This window comes from Dipodomys merriami, unplaced genomic scaffold (assembly GCF_024711535.1).
Source record: "Dipodomys merriami isolate MVZ:Mamm:240054 unplaced genomic scaffold, mDipMer1.0.p SCAF_28, whole genome shotgun sequence".
Lineage (NCBI taxonomy): Eukaryota > Metazoa > Chordata > Mammalia > Rodentia > Heteromyidae > Dipodomys > Dipodomys merriami.
In genome coordinates this window covers 6,468,598-6,486,224 of record NW_027204270.1, presented here as the reverse complement: position 1 = coordinate 6,486,224, position 17,627 = coordinate 6,468,598, and the positions used below count along the sequence as shown (strand labels likewise).

Below are 17,627 nucleotides of genomic sequence, written 5' to 3'. Positions count from 1 at the left end.
GACTTTCTAGCCATGGTTCTTAGGCACTTGGCAGACTTCAATAAATAAAACTGACAGATACCTTATGATTCTAGCAAGGGACTGATAATGACCAATAAATATAAATATGGATAATTTATGAAGTATTATAGAATATGATGAGTACAGCAGGAAAAAGAGAATGTATTCCAATAAATTTTAAAAACTGTGACCACCAAATGTAAATACATATGCGTATAATTTACAAGATGGCCAACCACACTAATAAAGAAATTCAAACTTGGACAAGAAAAATGATGCCTTATCAAATTGTCAGAGATTAAAAAAATGCACATGCTAAATGTTTTCAAGGGTATAATGGGGCTCATCTAGCTCTCTCACAGAATTAAAAACTAGTTATAGCATTTCTTTCTAAAAGGCCATTTGGCAATTTTCATGTATTATTTAACAACCAAGACATTTAGAAAAGGTAATGAGTGAAAAGAAATGCATAGACTTATGAGCAAAAACTTAATTTCAACATTATTCATTATAAGCAAAACTTAAAAATAGGCTAAAAGTACAAACCTGAGGGACTCAGCATCAGCACAGTTGTAACTAGGTGCCTCATAAAGTAACAGAGAGGGGAGTACAGAGGCCCCAGGTCCAACCACAACTACACTCACCTCTACGGAGTAAGACATTTCTTCATTGCAGTTGTCGTTAATCTTCTCAAAGAGTTCTTCACACAACTAGAGAAGGATAAAGAGAGAAGGTATGAATGACCCAAATCACAGATTTTCTCCATTATCCACAACCTCTCTAAATAGACATGTCATAAACTTCAAGATATGATTAATACTTTCAAGGAAATTTTTTTAAAAAAACACCTTTGCACACGCTCTTCACATCTTTATTCGCCCAACAACAGAACCTTGCTATTGTTTCCTTTGAACAAAAGCCATGTTTGTTCTTTTGTGGGTTTTTAAAAATTCTTTCTGTCTGTCTGCCTGCCTGCCTGCCTGCCTTTTTTTACAGGTTCTGAGTCTTGAACTCAGGGCCCGGGTGTTGTCCCTGAACTTCTTTTTTGATCAAAGCTAGCTCTTTGGCCACAGCTCTACTTTGGGCTTTTTTGTAGTTTAGTGGAGATAAGAGGCTCATAGACTTTCCTGCCCAACTTGGCTTCAGATTGCAGCCTCCTAAGTAGTTAGGCTTATAGGTGTGAGCCCTGGCATCATCCGGTGGAAATACTCCTCTTATAAAGAAGCTGCATCATTGGCACACTGATTTTTTTGGGGGGGGAGGGGGGGGGTCGTTCATGGGGCCTGAACTCTGGGCCTGGGAACTGTCCCTCAGCTCTTCAGCTCAAGGCTAGTGCTCTACCACGTAAGCATCAGAGCCACTTCTGGCTTTTTTCTGCTTATGTGGTGCTAAGGAATTGAACCCAGGGCCTCATGCATACAGGCGAGTGCTCTACCACTGAGCCACCTTCCTAGCCTGGCAAACTGGTTTTATAAAAATTGGATTCTTTGTGCTATACTCAAGTAACTGTCACTCTATAGTCAGTATTACATTGAATATATTTGCTTATTCTTCCTTCTTCCATTCCTGTGCCCCTGCTTTGCCCACCCCCCAAAAACAAAACAAAACAAAACAAAACATGTTTCCACTTCCTGGTATTCATTTTGATAAGCTGTACATTACTTGTTCAGAGGAGTTACACCTTTGGATTCTTCCCTATGTATTCCCTCTTTTAGTCAGCTTGTGTGTAAATGCATTGAGTCCTGTACATATAATCATACCTAGCTGGATTTTAATCTAGTTTCCTCATATGACAAAATACATGCACCATTTATCTCTCTGAGCCTGGCTTACCTCACTTAACATGATTTGTTCTGGGTCACAGTGACATTAATTTTTCTAGGTCTGGAAAGTTATAAAGCTTAAGTTTCTTATTTAAAATACATAGTATTTTATTTATTTATTTTTTTTGGGGGGGTCCAGTCCTGGGGCCTGAACTCTGGGCCTGGGAGCTGTCCCTCAGCTCTTCAGCTCAAGGCTAGCGCTCTACCACTTGAGCCATAGTGCCACTTCCGGCTTTTTTTTTCTTTTTGCTTAAATACATAGTATTTTAATAAAAATAACTTAAAAAACAATAAAAATCCTACTGAGCTTTGGTATTAAAACAACTATACATATTTTCTTTTGCCAGTCCTGGGGCTTGAACTCAGGGCCTAGACACTGTCCCTGAGCTTCTTTTTTTTTTTTTTTTTTTTTTTTTTGTCGGTCGTGGGGCTTGAACTCTGGGCCTGGGCGCTGTCCCTCAGCTCTTCAGCTCAAGGCAAGCGCTCTACCACTTGAGCTACAGCGCCACTTCCGGTTTTCTGGTGGTTTATTGGAGATAGGAGTCTCATGGTCTCTCCTGCCTGGGCTGGCTTTGAACCGCGATCCTCAGATCTCAGCCTCCTGAGTAGCTAGGATTACAGGCGTGAGCCACCAGCACCCAGCAACCCTGAGCTTCTTTTGTTCAAAGCTAGCACTCTACTACTTGAGCCACAACACCACTTCTGGCTTTTTCTGTGTATGTGAGGAATCCAACCCAGGGTTTCATGCATGCTGGTAAGCACTCTACCATTAAGCCACATTCCCAGCCCCAGCTATACATTTTAATAATAATCATACATTAAGGTAACAAACTTTGGAAAATGAACTATATGTTCCTGATTTTCTAAGTCTAAATATACTTTAAAATTCATCATAAGGGGCTGGGAAGGTGGCTCAGTGGTAGAGCGCTTGCCTTGCATGCCTGAGGCCCTGGGTTCAATTCCTCAGCACCACACAAGCAAAAAGAAAAAAGCCAGAAGTGGTGCTGTGGCTCAAGTGGTAGAGCGCTAGCCTTGAGCTGAAGAGCTGAGGGACAGCGCCCAGGCCCAGAGTTCAGGCCCTACGACCAGACCCAAAAAAAAAAAAAAATCATCATAAATAGTAGTTTCCAAATAATTATCTTTAAAAAAAATACTTCTGGAAGTCTGCACGTTGCCATGACTGTCACTTAATGGAGTCTGTTTCAAGCAATTATCTGGATGTCTATTGCCCTTAAGAACACTGCATTTACTGGGAGCTGGAAGCTCATGCCTATATCCTAGCTACTCAAGAAGCTGAGATCTGAGGATCACAGTTCAAAGCCAGCCCTGCAGGAAAACTCATGAGACTCTTATCACCAATTAACCACCAGAAAACTCGAAATGATGCTGTGGCTCAAAGTGACAGAGTACCAGCCTTGAGTGAAAGAGCTCAGAGACAGAGCCCAGGTCATGAGTTCAAGTCCCATGACCGACCAAATAAAAAAAGAACACTGCATCCAAAATAGCAAATAAGCTTAAACTGTAAAGAAATCTAAATGAATCAGGAAAGATGCATCCATGGCTGAGGTATAGACTTTGGATATACTGATAATGTTTAATGTGGTCTGCCTATGAACCTCTCCATATAAAATTTGCCCTTAATGTAATAAGGTTATATATAGTTATGAATTTTCAAATTAAACTCAGTATTAACTGTAAAAAGTATCTAGCATAAAATGTAAAGTCACATATGTAAGTGAGCATACTGTATATTTCTGTTGATTTTCTGTTCATAGAGTTGTATAATAAAATGATTGGGTTTTTTTTTGGAGATGAAGAAGTAAACATGTCTTTATTTGCTAATCATACAATCTTATATGTGAATGCTAAAGAATTTACAAAAAAATAGAATTAATTATCAAGTTGAGCAAGATCATAGACTACAGAATTGATACATAAAAATTAACCAAAGGGCCGGGCGCCAGTGGCTCACGCCTGTAATCCTAGCTACTCAGGAGGCTGAGATCTTAGGATCACAGTTCAAAACCAGCCCGGACAGGAAAGTCTGTGAAACTCTTATCTCCAATAAACCACCAGAAAACCAGAAGTGGCGCTGTAGCTCAAATGGAAGAGCACTAGCCTTGAGCTGAAGAGCTGAGGGACAGCGCTCAGGCCCAGAGTTCAAGCCCCACAACCAACAACAACAACAACAAAAAATTAACCAAAGGGGTAACAGGAAAAGCAAAGGAAGGGATGACATTGTCCAAAATGACATGTATTCATTGCCTGACTTTTGAAATGGTAACCCCTCTGAAGACCGCGTTAACAATAAAATGATTTTTAAAAATCAGCTGCAATAAAATGATTGTTTAAAAAATACTTCTGTATTAAAATGGAATACCACAAACTTTCATCAGAAAAGGTGTATATGCATTTATCAATAAGAACTCCAGGGCTGGGAAGGTGGCTCAGTGGTAGAGCGCTTGCCTTGCATACCAGAGGCCCTAGGTTCAATTCCTCAGCACCACATAAGCAAATAGAAAAAAGCCGGAAGTGGCACTGTGGCTCAAGTGGTAGAGCGCTAGCCTCGAGCTGAAGAGCTGAGGGACAGCGCCCAGGCCCAGAGTTCAGGCCCACAACTGGAACCCCCCCCCAAAAAAAAAACAAAAGAACTCCAATAATAAAGTTGTTGTTGTTTTCCAATAATAAAGTTGAAAGAAAGGGGAAGCTAAGCATAGAAACAGCATAAATCAAATATGATTATTTAGTATAACTTAGAATCTGTAAATAATTACTTTTGGGCTGAGGATGTAGCTCATTGATGGAGTAAGGCTGTGGGGTTCATTCCCTGCACTACATAGTAGGAAAAGTAAAGACACAAGAACATCCTTACCGGCACCACTGGCTCACATCTATAATCCTAGCTATTGAGGAAGCTGAGATCTGATACTCATGGTTCAAAGCCATCCTAGACAGGAAAGTCCATGAAACGTTTATATCCAATTAACTAACCAAAAGCAAAGTGGAGCTGCCTCAAACAGTAGAGTGCTAGCCTTGAGCAAAAAGTTCAGGGAGAGTACCCAGGTCCTGAGTTCAAGCCCTAGGACTGGCATAAATAAACAAACTTGCTAGAGCAATTTGAGACTAAAAGAAATGATGGACTGGGTGTTTGTGGCTCACACCTGTAATTCTAGCTACTCAGAGGGTGAGATCTGAGGATCACGGTTCAAAGCCAGCCAGGGCAGGAAAATCCATAAGACTCTTATTTCCTTTAACCACTAGAAAACTGGAAGTGGCATTGTGTCTCAAAGTGGTAGAGTACTAGCCTTGAGAGAAAGAGCTGAGACAGCTCTCAGGCCCTGAGTTCAAGCCCCACAACCAACAACAACAAAGAAATGATGTAAAGAGGTGTTTCTGTTCACTTTTTACCTGTGGAATGATGCCAGCCTGGCTTTCTTCTTGTTTACCCATCATTGTGTAAGATTTCCCAGCACCAGTCTGCCCATAAGCAAAAATACAGACATTGTATCCCTCAAAAGCATGTAAGAGCATTTCCTTTCCAATGTCATTGTACACACGATTTTGAGATGCAAAGCAGGGATCTTCTGGCTGTAAGAATAAGAGGAGGAAAAATAAATGACATTTTATTTTTATTCTATAGATTTCTTTCATAATAAATGAAAAGTATTAGGAGTCAGAGAAGTTACCTAAAGTATACTATAAACTTCAAGTCCCCTGTATATATTTTATTGTTTTCATTATACTCTCACAGACACTTTAAGAATCAGCCAGTCAGCCACACATAAAATTATCTACATGAAGTTATCTGACATATAACCTTATAGTACTACTCTTCCATTCATTAGGATTTTCTTAAGTAGAAAACAGGAGTTTTTTTTTTAAAAGATCAAAGGGGGCTGGGAAGGTGGCTCAGTGGTAGAATGTTTGCCTCACATGCATGAGGCCCTAGGTTTGATTCCTAGCACCACATAAGCAGAAAAAAGCCAGAAGTAGCACTGTGGCTCAAGTGGTAGGGCGCTAGCCTGGAGCTGAAGAGCTGAGGGACAGTGCCCAGGCCCAGAGTTCAGCACCCCACGACTGACCAAAAAAAAAAAAAAGATCAAAGGTCTCAGGTCCACCTATAAAAATATTTCTTTGAACTCCCTCCAAACTAGTATGGTTATTGCCAATAAACATGGCTTTAGTGAACAATGTTTCCAATTCCTTCCTCAGACCCTTCCATTAGCAATAAGGCTTTGTTGATAATTTAAAATATCTCTCTTCACAAAACAGGAAAAACTAAAGCACATAACAAAAATGGACGGATGGTGCTAAGAGTCAAGCAAGCTCAAGTTGACCAATTAAATTTGATTTCTACACGAAGGTGCTACACTATCATAGATGCTGGTAATCTTAGGTTTTCTTTGTGGGTTTCTAGCAGCTTTCAAAATACTGGAAACCCACATTGTTCTACTACAATTTAAAACCAACAAAAGCAATGTTGAATTAAAATCCCTTTATCCAACTACTTAAAGATAATTTAAAAAACAAAAATTAGTCTTAAAAAAACATAGTCAAAGGTAGCGTCACACACCTATAATCCCAGCACTCAGAAGGCTGGGGCAAGAGGATCACAAGTTCCAGGCCAACTTGCACCACACTGCAAATTCCAGGACAGCATGAGCTGCATAGCAAGACCCTGTCTTGTTAGGGGGAAAAAAAGGCCGTACACTGGTGTTTCACACCTGTAATCCTAGCTACTCAGGAGGCTTAGATCTAAGGATTGTAGTTTGAAGCCAGCTCAGGTAGGAAAGTCTGTGAGACTAACTACCTAAAAACCAGAACTGCAGCTCAAAATGGTAGAGCAAAAATCTCAGGGAGAAGAAGGGGTGGGAAGAGGACAGGGGGTGGGTAGGGGAGGGGGGGTTGCTGGTGGCTCATGCCTATAATACTAGCTACTCAGGCGGCTAGATCTGAGGATCACAGTTCGAAGCCAGCCCTGGCAGAAAAGCCTCTGTGAGACTCTTATCTCCAATTAACCACTCACAAACTAAAAATAGAGCTGTGGCTCAAAGTGGTAGAGCATAAAGTGTGAAAAGATCTCAGGGACAGCAGGGGGCCCAGTTCAAGAACCTCGACAAAAAAAAAATCTCAGGGACAGGGCCCAGGCCCTGAGTTTAAGACCCACAAGCAACAACAACAATAACAACAACAACAAAAGAACAAAAGTTTAGCTGTGGTTATTACAATCTTTCCAGACACTCCCTAGTATAAATTTAGTATCAACCAAACCAGTTTTTTATGCATGCAGATGTGCATACATATCTATGTATATACGTATGTTATATACAAATGTTCCATCATCAAAATACTTTACTAAAAAAAAAAAAAAAAAATTTTTTTTTTCGGTCCGGTCATGGGGCCTGAACTCTGGGCTGTCCCCTCAGCTCTTCAGCTCAAGGCTAGCGCTCTACCACTTGAGCCACAGCGCCACTTCTGGCTGTTTTCTTTTTGCTTATGTGGTGCTGAGGAATCAAATCCAGGGCCTCATGCATGCAAGGCAAGCGCTCTACCACTGAGCCACCTTCCCAGCCCTAAAGAAAATATTTTATTCTTCAAATAGTATTCCTTATATCAAAAACTGAATTTACCCACAATATGAGAGCAGAATCTGCTCAGGCTAAGAAAAAAGACAAAAAGAAAAGGGAAGCAAGGCAGGAGACTCACCGAGGTATGAGACCAGTAAGAGTAGTCAAAGCTGAAAGACTTTGGTGCTTCCTTTGGGTTCTTTGGATTAATAATACCTAGAAAATGAAACAACAAAAACCACTTAGTTCTGTTAAACAAGCTCTTTACCTAAACATAGTGTTCCACTGCCTCTTCAAAACATCCAAATCAACATATACTACTGACAATAAAAAAACATACCAGCCGGGTGCCGGTAGCTCGCACCTAAATCCTAGCTACTCAGGAGACTGAGATCTAAGGATCACGGTTCAAAGCCAGCCTGGGCAGGTAAGTCAGTGAGACTCTTATCTCCAATTAACCACCTGCAAACCGGAAATGGCACTGTGGCTCAAGTGGTAGAGTGCTTACCTTGAGCTGAAGAGCTCAGGGACAACACCCAGGCCAGAGTTCAAGCCCCACAACCAACAAAAATAAATAATAAATAAAAAATAAAATTTAAGAGACAGCTTTCATATGCAAATAACCAAAATCTCTGGGGATTACCAGTATTCAGAACAAAGCTTGGTATATAGTCTTAGTAAACATTCTGTGATTTTTTTTTTTTGGGGGTCCAGTCGTGGGCCTGAACTCTGGGCCTGGGCGCTGTCCCTCAGCTCTTCAGCTCAAGGCTAGCGCTCTACCACTTGAGCCACAGCACCACTTCTAGCTTTTTTCTTTTTGCTTATGTGGTGCTGAGGAATCGAACCCAGGGCCTCAAGCATGCAAGGCAAGCGCTCTACCACTGAGCCACCTTCCCAGCCCTTCTGTGATTTTTTTTTAAGTGTGTGTGTGTGTGTGTGTGTGTGTGTGTGTGTGTATGTTTAGTTGTGGGGCTTGAACTCTGGGCCTGGGCGCTGTCCCTGTCCCTGAGCTGTCTTCAGCTCAAGGTGAGCACTCTACCTTTTGAGCCACAGAACCACTTCCGGTTTTCTGGTGGTTTATTGGAGATCAGAGTCTCACAGACTTTTCTGCCCAGGCTGGCTTTGAACCGTGATCCTCAGATCTCAGCCTCCTGAGTAGCTAGGATTACAGGCGTGAGCCACTGGCGCCCAGCTCTGTGATTAAATTTTTATCTCTCCTAGGAAAGTTTGCAGGCAACATTTGGAAATGGGCCATGTTACAATATCAAGGTTCCTTATAAGGCTTAAAATAGTTCAACACATGGAAAATAAAACATTAAGTTGGGCACCTGTGGTTCACGCCTGTAATCGCAGCTATTCAGAAGGCTGAGATCTAGGATTGTGTTTCAAAGCCAGCCTGGGCAAAAAAGCCCATGCAACTCTTCAATTAAACACCAAAAAAAAACTGGAAGTGGGGTTGTGGATCAAGTGGTAGAGCACTAGCTCTGAGAATAAAGCTCAGGGACAGTTCAAGGCCAGGACACACACACACACACACACACACACACACACACACACACACACACACACACACACACACACACACACACACACACACACACACACACACACACACACACACACACACACACACGGGGTTGTGGATCAAGTGATAGAGCACTAGCTCTGAGAATAAAGCTCAGGGACAGTTCAAGGCCAGGACACACACACACACACACACACACACACACACACACCAGAAAAGAACTGCATCAATCCAACCACAATCTGAAACAATATCTTGGTATTTCAGAAAAGCACCCATTACAAAAATTTTATTTCTGAAATCCACAGGTGACAATAAGTAATGTATAAATTATTATGTATATATGTTTATATAATAGAATCAAAGACCTAATAGACTGATCATATATCAAATAACAAAATTTCTTTGTCTGAAAGGCATGAAGTCTCACTGACCATATTAAAAATGACTTCTGTAATTAAACTACCCACACTATCCTTCAGAGACCAAATGAATGCTGACGCTTAATCTCTTCTTTTCTCATACACAAAGCTTTAGCTCTTCATATTTCACACAAAGCAATCTTTTAACATGTGGTCATGAAATCCCCGCAAAGACTGTATATCTCAACCAGTCCATTTCTCTAAGACAGCACAACCCGGGATATCAGTGAGATCAGGATTAAAAAATATAAATCTGTCTCAGGCAGCTGCTGCTCAGGACACAAATAGCAACAGTTGCTATGGTATTGGGTTCTCTCTCTCTCTCTCTCTCTCTCTTTGAATTCCACTGGGTACAGCCACACACTTATGTTCCAACCTCAAATGCTGACAGCGTATTAATAAGGCTCACATTGCACATAATCATGTGACAAGAGAACATGGTTCTAGAAAGAACATCTCCCAACATACAAATGGTAATCTCAGCTAAGAAGTATATCTCTAACCAAAAAGCACAATACAAAGATTTAAGTATCAGCTGTCACTCATGGAGCAGTTATTCCAAGCTATAAGTACTTTCTGTTTATTAACCTTTTTGATCCTCCCAACCACTCAATGAAGCAGAGGTTTATTCATCCTTATTTTACAGATGAAGACACCATCACGAGAGGTTAACTTGGAGCTGCAGACAGGTCCATGATTTGAACTTGGAGAGTGATGTTCAGGAGCTCACATTTATCACTTAAATGCTTATTCACAACACAAAGTGTTACCAAGGCAAAAGGTAGAAGATATTTTTTCTTCAGGTATTTCTCATGAATATAGATATGTATATGTATCTTATATGTATATTGATACTTACCCTAACGTTAAGCTACAGGCACTGTTTACAATTCTCTTTATTTAAAATGTCCCAGTTTTAACTTCAGACCTACAAAATCTACTAAGAAAACAGAAACAAGTGCCCTACCAGACATGAGCCACAGGCCAGGTTTTAGTGGCTGAGCAGTTCAAAGCACAGTGAGATTCAGTGCATGCCAATGAGAGTCTCCACCACACACAAATATGGCTACAATAAACATTTCTGAAATCCTCTTTTTAAAAAAATCTGCTGTTGTTAACTATTAAAGTTTAATAATGCTTGAATTATGCCCTATTTAATTCAGTCTTTTAGCTACCAATTCCGCCAAGTACAACTTGAAAAGGAACTAATTCCCAGATGCTACCTATCATTGTCTTTCCTCAAAAGGAAAAGAAAAACTACACCAGTGAATTCATTCTCAATTCACAGGAAAGTCTTTCCTCTTCCTCAGCATTCCTTTCTCCCAAATAGTCAAAGCTTTAGACACTAATACATTTTCCTAACTTACAGATTGAAGAACAACTTTTTTTTCCCCTGCTAAAAAGTAAACCTAGGGCCTTAACGTGGAACTACATACTCCCAACTTACTTTTCCCCCCAAAAAAGCAAACATCAAATTTAATTGAAAGGGAAACAAGCAGAAATTGTCTTGCAGAACAACTGAACAAATCACTCCTGAGGAGATCAGCAACTTGGTGATCATGTTTATTGGGACAGTTGGACAAAAATTAAAATGCTGAAGAAGTTGTTAAGTTACTTGTAAATCTACTCATCTCATGGTAGAGACTCCTAGTCTTAATATCAAAAAGTATGCAGGCTTCTCTCTCTGAACATTTTGTACATTTAAAGAGGCAACTGTTTCCCATTTTCTACACAGTATACACAATTCTGTTTCAGTCAACTCTCAGAGGAAAGACAACAAAGATAACACCATCTCCCCACAAAAGAACACTGAATATTCTCTTTTTCTTAATTCACCAATGTCTATGGTGGTCAGTTTCTCCCACACCTCCCAGTATCATGTTTACATGTTGGTCATAAACACGTAATCTGCCTCGAAGCTCAGTCCTTTCTCATATTCACAAAATCTCTCATCCAGGCTGAGCCTGATGAGAGCCAGGAACTCCTCTATGGTTTATTGCTGGCCCATGTTCCAAATCCCCCCAATCTACTTTTGTGGGGGGGTGGGGGGGGTGGCAGTCCTAGGGCTTGAACTGGGCCCCTAGGTGTTCTTCCTGAGCCTCTTTGTGCTCAAGGCTAGTGCTATACCACTTGAGCCATAGCACCACTTTGAGTTTTTTGTGAGTAGTTTATTCTCCAATATGAGATAAGAGTCTCGTGGACTTTCCTGTCCAGGCTGGCTTCCAACCATGATCCTCAGATCTTAGCCCCTTGAGTAGCTAGGATTAAAGGCGTAAGCCACTGGTACCCAACAATAATGTTATTTTTATTATTGAGCCCTAGAAAATAAGGCAGTCAAAACAAGATTGGTATTTAAAAGCCTTTTTATTTTCCAGAATAAAGGGTTTATCTATTATCTTAAAGTCTCTAATGTAGTAATTACACTGTTGCTTGATAACTACTAACATTTTGCCTCCAACTATAATTTACATATCAGCATGGCAACCCTAATTTTATATTAACTTTTCTCACAAAGCATGTTTGAGGCTTGCTAATGGGCCAAGTACAGTAGTGTGAGCCTATAATTCCAGTACTTAGAAAGCAGAAACTGGACAATGAATCTGAAGCCAGCCTGGGAAACTGTCTCAAAAAAAATGATAAAAATGTGACATGGGCACCAGTGGCTCATGCCTTTTATCCTAGCTACTCAGGAGGTTAGATCTAAGGATCATGGTTGGAAGCCAGCCCAGGCAAAAAAGTCCTTGAGATTCTTTTTTTTTTTTTTTTTGGGGGGGGGGGGTCGTGGGGCCTGAACTCTGGGCCTGGGCGCTGTCCCTCAGTTCTTCAGCTCAAGGCTAGCGCTCTACCACTTGAGCCACAGCGCCACTTCTAGCTTTTTTCTTTTTGCTTATGTGGTGCTAAAGAATTGAACCCAGGGCCTCAGGCATGCAAGGCAAGCGCTCTACCACTGAGCCAACTTCCCAGCCCCGTCCTTGAGATTCTTATCTCCAATAAACTACTCAAAAAAAAATCTGTAAGTGATGGCTCAAATGGTAGAGTACTCACCTGGAGCAAAAGAGGCTCAAGGACTGTGCCCAGGACCAGACTTCAAGCCCCAGGACCAGGGGAAAAAAAAAATCTGTGACATATTTAGTATAAAGCCTCTCATAAGAGCACACCATTTATATTTCAAAACCACAAAATCAAACTAGACGCCAGTGGCTCACGCCTGTCATCCTAGCTACTCAGGAGGCTGAGATCTGAGGATCGAGGTTCAAAGCCAGCCCAGGCAACAAAGTCCGTGAGACTCTTTTTTTTTTTCTAATTTAATTTTATTTTATTTGTGAACATACTGTACAGAGGGGTTATAATTACATGGGCAGGATAATGCGTACATTTCTTACCAAGCATTGCAGCCTCCTCCTTTGTTTATCCTTCACATCCCTTCCCAGCCTCCCCCCTCCCCCCCCCAATCCCAATCCTTCTCCTTCCCCCCCCCCCGCACCGACGTTGTAAAGCTCGTTTTGGACATGACAACTTGTGCTTCTCATTGTTGCAACAGGTCCACCTGTATCCTTAAACTACTGGTTTTTCCCCATCTCCTCCACAAGTTATACTGACATCAAATATAGTGAAAGCAGGGGTTATACTGTGGGGGAGGGACATACAAAGCAACAGATAATCTTATAAATACGTTAGAAACACATGCATGAAAGAAAAAAAACATTAAAATACATATCTAAGGATTCATTTTCCTGACATCACATTATCTGACCTTTTCTGCTTGACTCATACATATACTAGATATTGCAAATAAGGGAAACCATGGGACCTATGTTTCTTTGGGCCTGGCTTACTTCACTTAATATAATTTTTTCCAAGTTTTTCCATTTCCTAACAAATGGGGCAATGTCATTCTTTCTGATGGAGGCATAGAATTCCATTGTGTATATATACCACATTTTCTTGATCCATTCATCTACTGAGGGGTATCTGGGTTGGTTCCAGATCTTAGCTATGGTAAATAATGCTGCAAGAAACATAGTTGTGCTGGTAGCTTTAGTGTAGTCTTGTTTGTAAACATTTGGGTAAATGCCCAAAAGTGGGATTGCTGGGTCATAGGGGAGTTCTATGTGAAGTCTTTTGAGGAACCTCCATACTGCTTTCCAAAAACGATGGTTAGATGCCACGAAGTAGGTGGCAATGCCTTAACCGTATGCGTGTTGTCAGGCCCAAGGGCCTCTTCCATCCTTGTCAAGGGGAGTGCTAACCTTCTCTCCTTTCATACAATACTCCGTGAGACTCTTATCTCCAATAAACCACTAAAAAAAACAGGAAGTGACACTGTAGCTCAAGTGGTAGAGCACTAGCCTCAAGCTGAAGAGCTAAGGGACAGCACTCAGGCCCAGAGTTCAAGCCCTAGGACTGACAAAAATAAATAAATAAACCACAAAATCAAAACCTATAGGCAATCTCTTCTGGAGCATTCTCACAATCATAAACTTTTGGCAATATAGTAAAGTGAAATAAAGCCTATTGTCATAAAGTTTCTTAACCATTTCAAATAACAAACTTAAATTCCTAATCTTTCAAAACAGCCATAAATGCATTAAATGTGTTTACCACATACAAAAAATTCAGTGTATTATAAGAAAAAAACCTACCTCTTAAGTGTCACAGTGTGATTACTCTCATGAAAAATATGCTAGTCTTTTTTTTCAATTTCTCAAAGCTGGGTGTGGTAGTATACGCCTATCACCATAGTACTTGGGAGGCCAAGGTAAGAGGATCTTGAGTTTGAGGTCAGCCTATGTTTCATAGTGAAAATCTATCTCCAAAAATAAAAACTGGGGCTGGGAAGGTGGCTCAGTGATAGAGCACTTGCCTTGCATGCATGAGGCCCTGGGTTCGATTCCTCTGCACCACATAAGAAAAAAGAAAAAAGCTGGAAGTGGAGCTGTGGCTCAAGTGGTAGAGTGCTAGCCTTGAGCTGAAGAGCTGAGGGACAGCACCCAGGCCCAGAGTTCAGGCCCCACGATCAGACCCCCCCCCAAAAAAATAAATAAATACAAAAAAAAAATCTTAGTAATTCTGCTCTTAAGCAAAATTTGAATGATTTTTAAAAGGAGATGAGTGGGCTGGGAATGTGGCTTAGTAGTAAAGTGCTTACCTAGCATGCATGAAGCCATGGGAAAAAGCAGAAGTGGGCTGTGGCTCAAACGGTAGAATGCTAGTCTTGAGCAAAAGAAGCTCAGGAACAGTGCCCGGGCCCTGAGTTCAAGCCCCAGGACTGGCAAAAGACAAAAAAAAAGGGAGATGATTTAAAGACCTAGATCTTACTAAGACTTAAGTGCCCAGATTTCTGAATTAATAATTATGACCTCCCACCCCTTTTTATGATTTCCTTCCAGCTGTAAGAGACAGCTGGAGATGTGGTTCAATAGTGGATTGCATGCCTAGCATACCGTAAGCCCTGGAGGGAGACGGACAGAAAGAGAAGGAAGGAAAAAGATAAGATGTCAAAGTGAATTTTAACAGTTGAATTCAAAGAAGACACACACACATTCTATAGTACTGCACAGAACAGTAAGACAGTAACTCTTGGGTGGTAGTACTCAGAGCACAGAAGACAAGATTGTGGGCTCTAGGGCCAGACAGCCAAGTTCATTTTCTAGTTCTCCCAATTCCCACAAGTGTGAGCCAGCGCTGCTGGTTTCACAGCCTTCTTGAAATAAGACAACTGGAGCACCGCATAGAATTGAGGACTGAGTGAAGTAAGTCTCTAAGTCATAAGTACGCCTGGTACAGCTTGTTTGTTGCTGTTAATTAGTAACCATAGTATTTTTCCCCAATAAAAGGCAATTTAAAAAGGAAGGGTTTTTGTTTTTCCCATCACCCATTTTCATAGTGAAAGGATCTCTCTGGTATCAGCCCAGAACAATGTCTGCAAAAACAATCAGCATAGTTAAATCATTTCCTCATTGTATTGCTTCTGCTAATTCTGGCCCTTCAGCTGTCCAGTCTGCCAAAGCAAAGGGCTTCTCAGGAACTTCCTACCTTTCCCCTCCTAGTACCCACTCTTTAGATGCATACATACTACTTCAGTTCTTTAAGTAGAGATGTATCTTTCAGACAAAACAAAAATCTCGCTGGGCGCAGGTGGCTCACACCTATAATCCTAGCTACTCAGGAGGCTGACATCGGAGGATTGCACGTCAAAGCCAGCCCGGGCAGTGAAGTTTGTGAGACTCTTATCTCCAATAAAACACTAGAAAACCGGAAGTGGCAGTGTGACTCAAGCTGTAGAGCGCTCACCTTGAGCTGAAGAGCTCAGGTACAGCGACAGGCCCAGAGTTCAAGCCTCACAACCAACAACAACAACAACAAAAAGCTCAGAAAGTGTAGTGATTTGTACCTTACATTTGCTGAACAACAAAAATTTGCTATTCTGTATTCCTACCACATTTTATTATTTATTTATTTATTTTGTCAGTCGTGGGGCTTGAACTCTGGGCCTGGGCGCTGTCCCTGTGCTCTTCAGCTCAAGGGGAGCGCTCTACCACTTGAGCCACAGCACCACTTCCTCCTACCACATTTTATACACTGCCTTCATTCTAAACAATACAAGTAAGAAAAGTTTTTAGCCTATTATAATACACATACCTTCACAGACCAAAAATGAAATCTGAATGCCTACCTTTCCTAACACAGGACAGGAAGCTGACTGGAACTCACAGTAACTGCCTCCAGACTTTGCTAACTCCCAACAGGCCACACACATCACCAGCAAAATTTCAGAAACAATCAGCACATATTATTACTGGAATGAACTTTCAAAAATGAAATCCTATACTCTTAGGGAAGGCATACAAGGGCACAATGCCTATGTGCCTCTGATATAAACTAATATTTATGAAATGAACTCCAGGAAATAGAAACAGGTTTTTTTGTTATTCTTTATTTTTTGTTTTGTTTTGTTGGTTTGTTTATCTGTATTTGGGAGGGTAAGGGGGAAGCCACAGAAATGGAGGGGCAAAGGGTGAACTATACAACTAGTAGGTGGAGATGGGAGGGGAAAAACTAGGAAGGAGTGAGGGAAGGGGTGAATTGTCAAAAAGAAATGTACTCATTACCTGACTTAAGTAACTGTAACTCCTCTGTACATCACGTTTATAGTAATCAAAAAATTAACATTAAGAAAAATGAACTCCGCCGGGCGCTGGTGGCTCACGCCTGTAATCCTAGCTACTCAGGAGGCTGAGATCTGAGGATCGCGGTTCAAAGCCAGCCCGGGCAGGAGAGACCGTGACACTCCTATCTCCAATAAACCACCAGAAAACCGGAAGTGGCGCTGTAGCTCAAGTGGTAGAGCGCTCGCCTTGAGCTGAAGAGCTGAGGGACAGCGCCCAGGCCCAGAGTTCAAGCCCCACGACCGACAAAAAAAAAAGAAAAGAAAAAGAAAAAGAAAAATGAATTCCTAACTTCTGTTGAGCATTGCACAAGGCAGTAATTTTTTTAAGAAAACATTAGGGGGCTGGGAATGTGGCTTAGTGGTAGAGTGTTTACCTAGCATGCATGAAGCCCTGGGTTCAATTCCTCAGTACCACATAAACAGAAAAAGCTAGAAGTAGCAAGCACTGTGGCTCAAGTGGTAGAGTACTAGACTTGAGCAAATGAAGCTCAAGGACAGTGCTCAGACCCTGAATTCAAGCCCCAGTGCTAGCAAAAAACAAAAACAAAAACACCTTTGGGAATACTTGTATTTTTCTATAAGGAACCAACTAAAGCACATCTAAAGGCAACTTCAAAGTATAGCTTAAATCTAATCAACTCTATCTCAAACAGTGAGAACAATAAGTGCAATACAATGAAGAAAAACTATATATCTGTCTTAGCTGCTTTGGCTGGTAAAAACAATTTTATCTGCAGAAGTTTAAGTTAGTAAGCCTGCCTTACTCACAGATAGATGTTACATAGTTTTGACCAAGTATGGTTAAAAATATAGATTTCTAAAACAAATAAAAAGTTCATGTGAGCTGGGCACTGGTGGTTCATGCCTATAATCCTAGCTACTTAGCAGGCTTAGATCTGAAGATCATAGTTGAAAACCAGCCTGAGAAGTCCATGAAACTCATCTCTAATTCACCACCAGAAAACCAGAAGTGGCTCTGAGGCTCAAAGTGATAGAGCACTAGCCTTGAGCAAAAAAGAACTCAGAGACAGTACCTGGACCTTGAGTTCAAGCCCCAGGACCAGAAAAAAAAAAAAAGTTCAAAAGAAAAAAGAATTCTCAGGGCTGGGAAGGTGGCTC

The 17,627-nt window shown here is 41.1% G+C and overlaps 1 protein-coding gene and 1 non-coding gene across 13 annotated transcripts in view; both read right to left on the bottom strand.

Moving 5' to 3' along the window:
• The window catches only part of Kif1b (kinesin family member 1B), a 153,607-nt gene that overhangs the window by 107,683 nt on the left and 28,297 nt on the right, over window positions 1-17,627 (bottom strand). For all 12 annotated transcript variants that reach the window (XM_070037319.1, XM_070037329.1, XM_070037324.1 and 9 more), the window contains exons 3-5: window positions 7,530-7,606; window positions 5,232-5,411; window positions 645-710 (exon numbers count right to left, since the gene is read on the bottom strand). In XM_070037319.1, coding sequence (XP_069893420.1) covers window positions 645-710; window positions 5,232-5,411; window positions 7,530-7,606 — 323 coding nt within the window. The remainder of the gene's footprint in view (window positions 1-644; window positions 711-5,231; window positions 5,412-7,529; window positions 7,607-17,627) is intronic.
• LOC138838487 (U6atac minor spliceosomal RNA) lies at window positions 13,484-13,609 on the bottom strand. The gene has a single exon (XR_011375625.1). It is a non-coding gene; the product is annotated as a U6atac minor spliceosomal RNA (small nuclear RNA).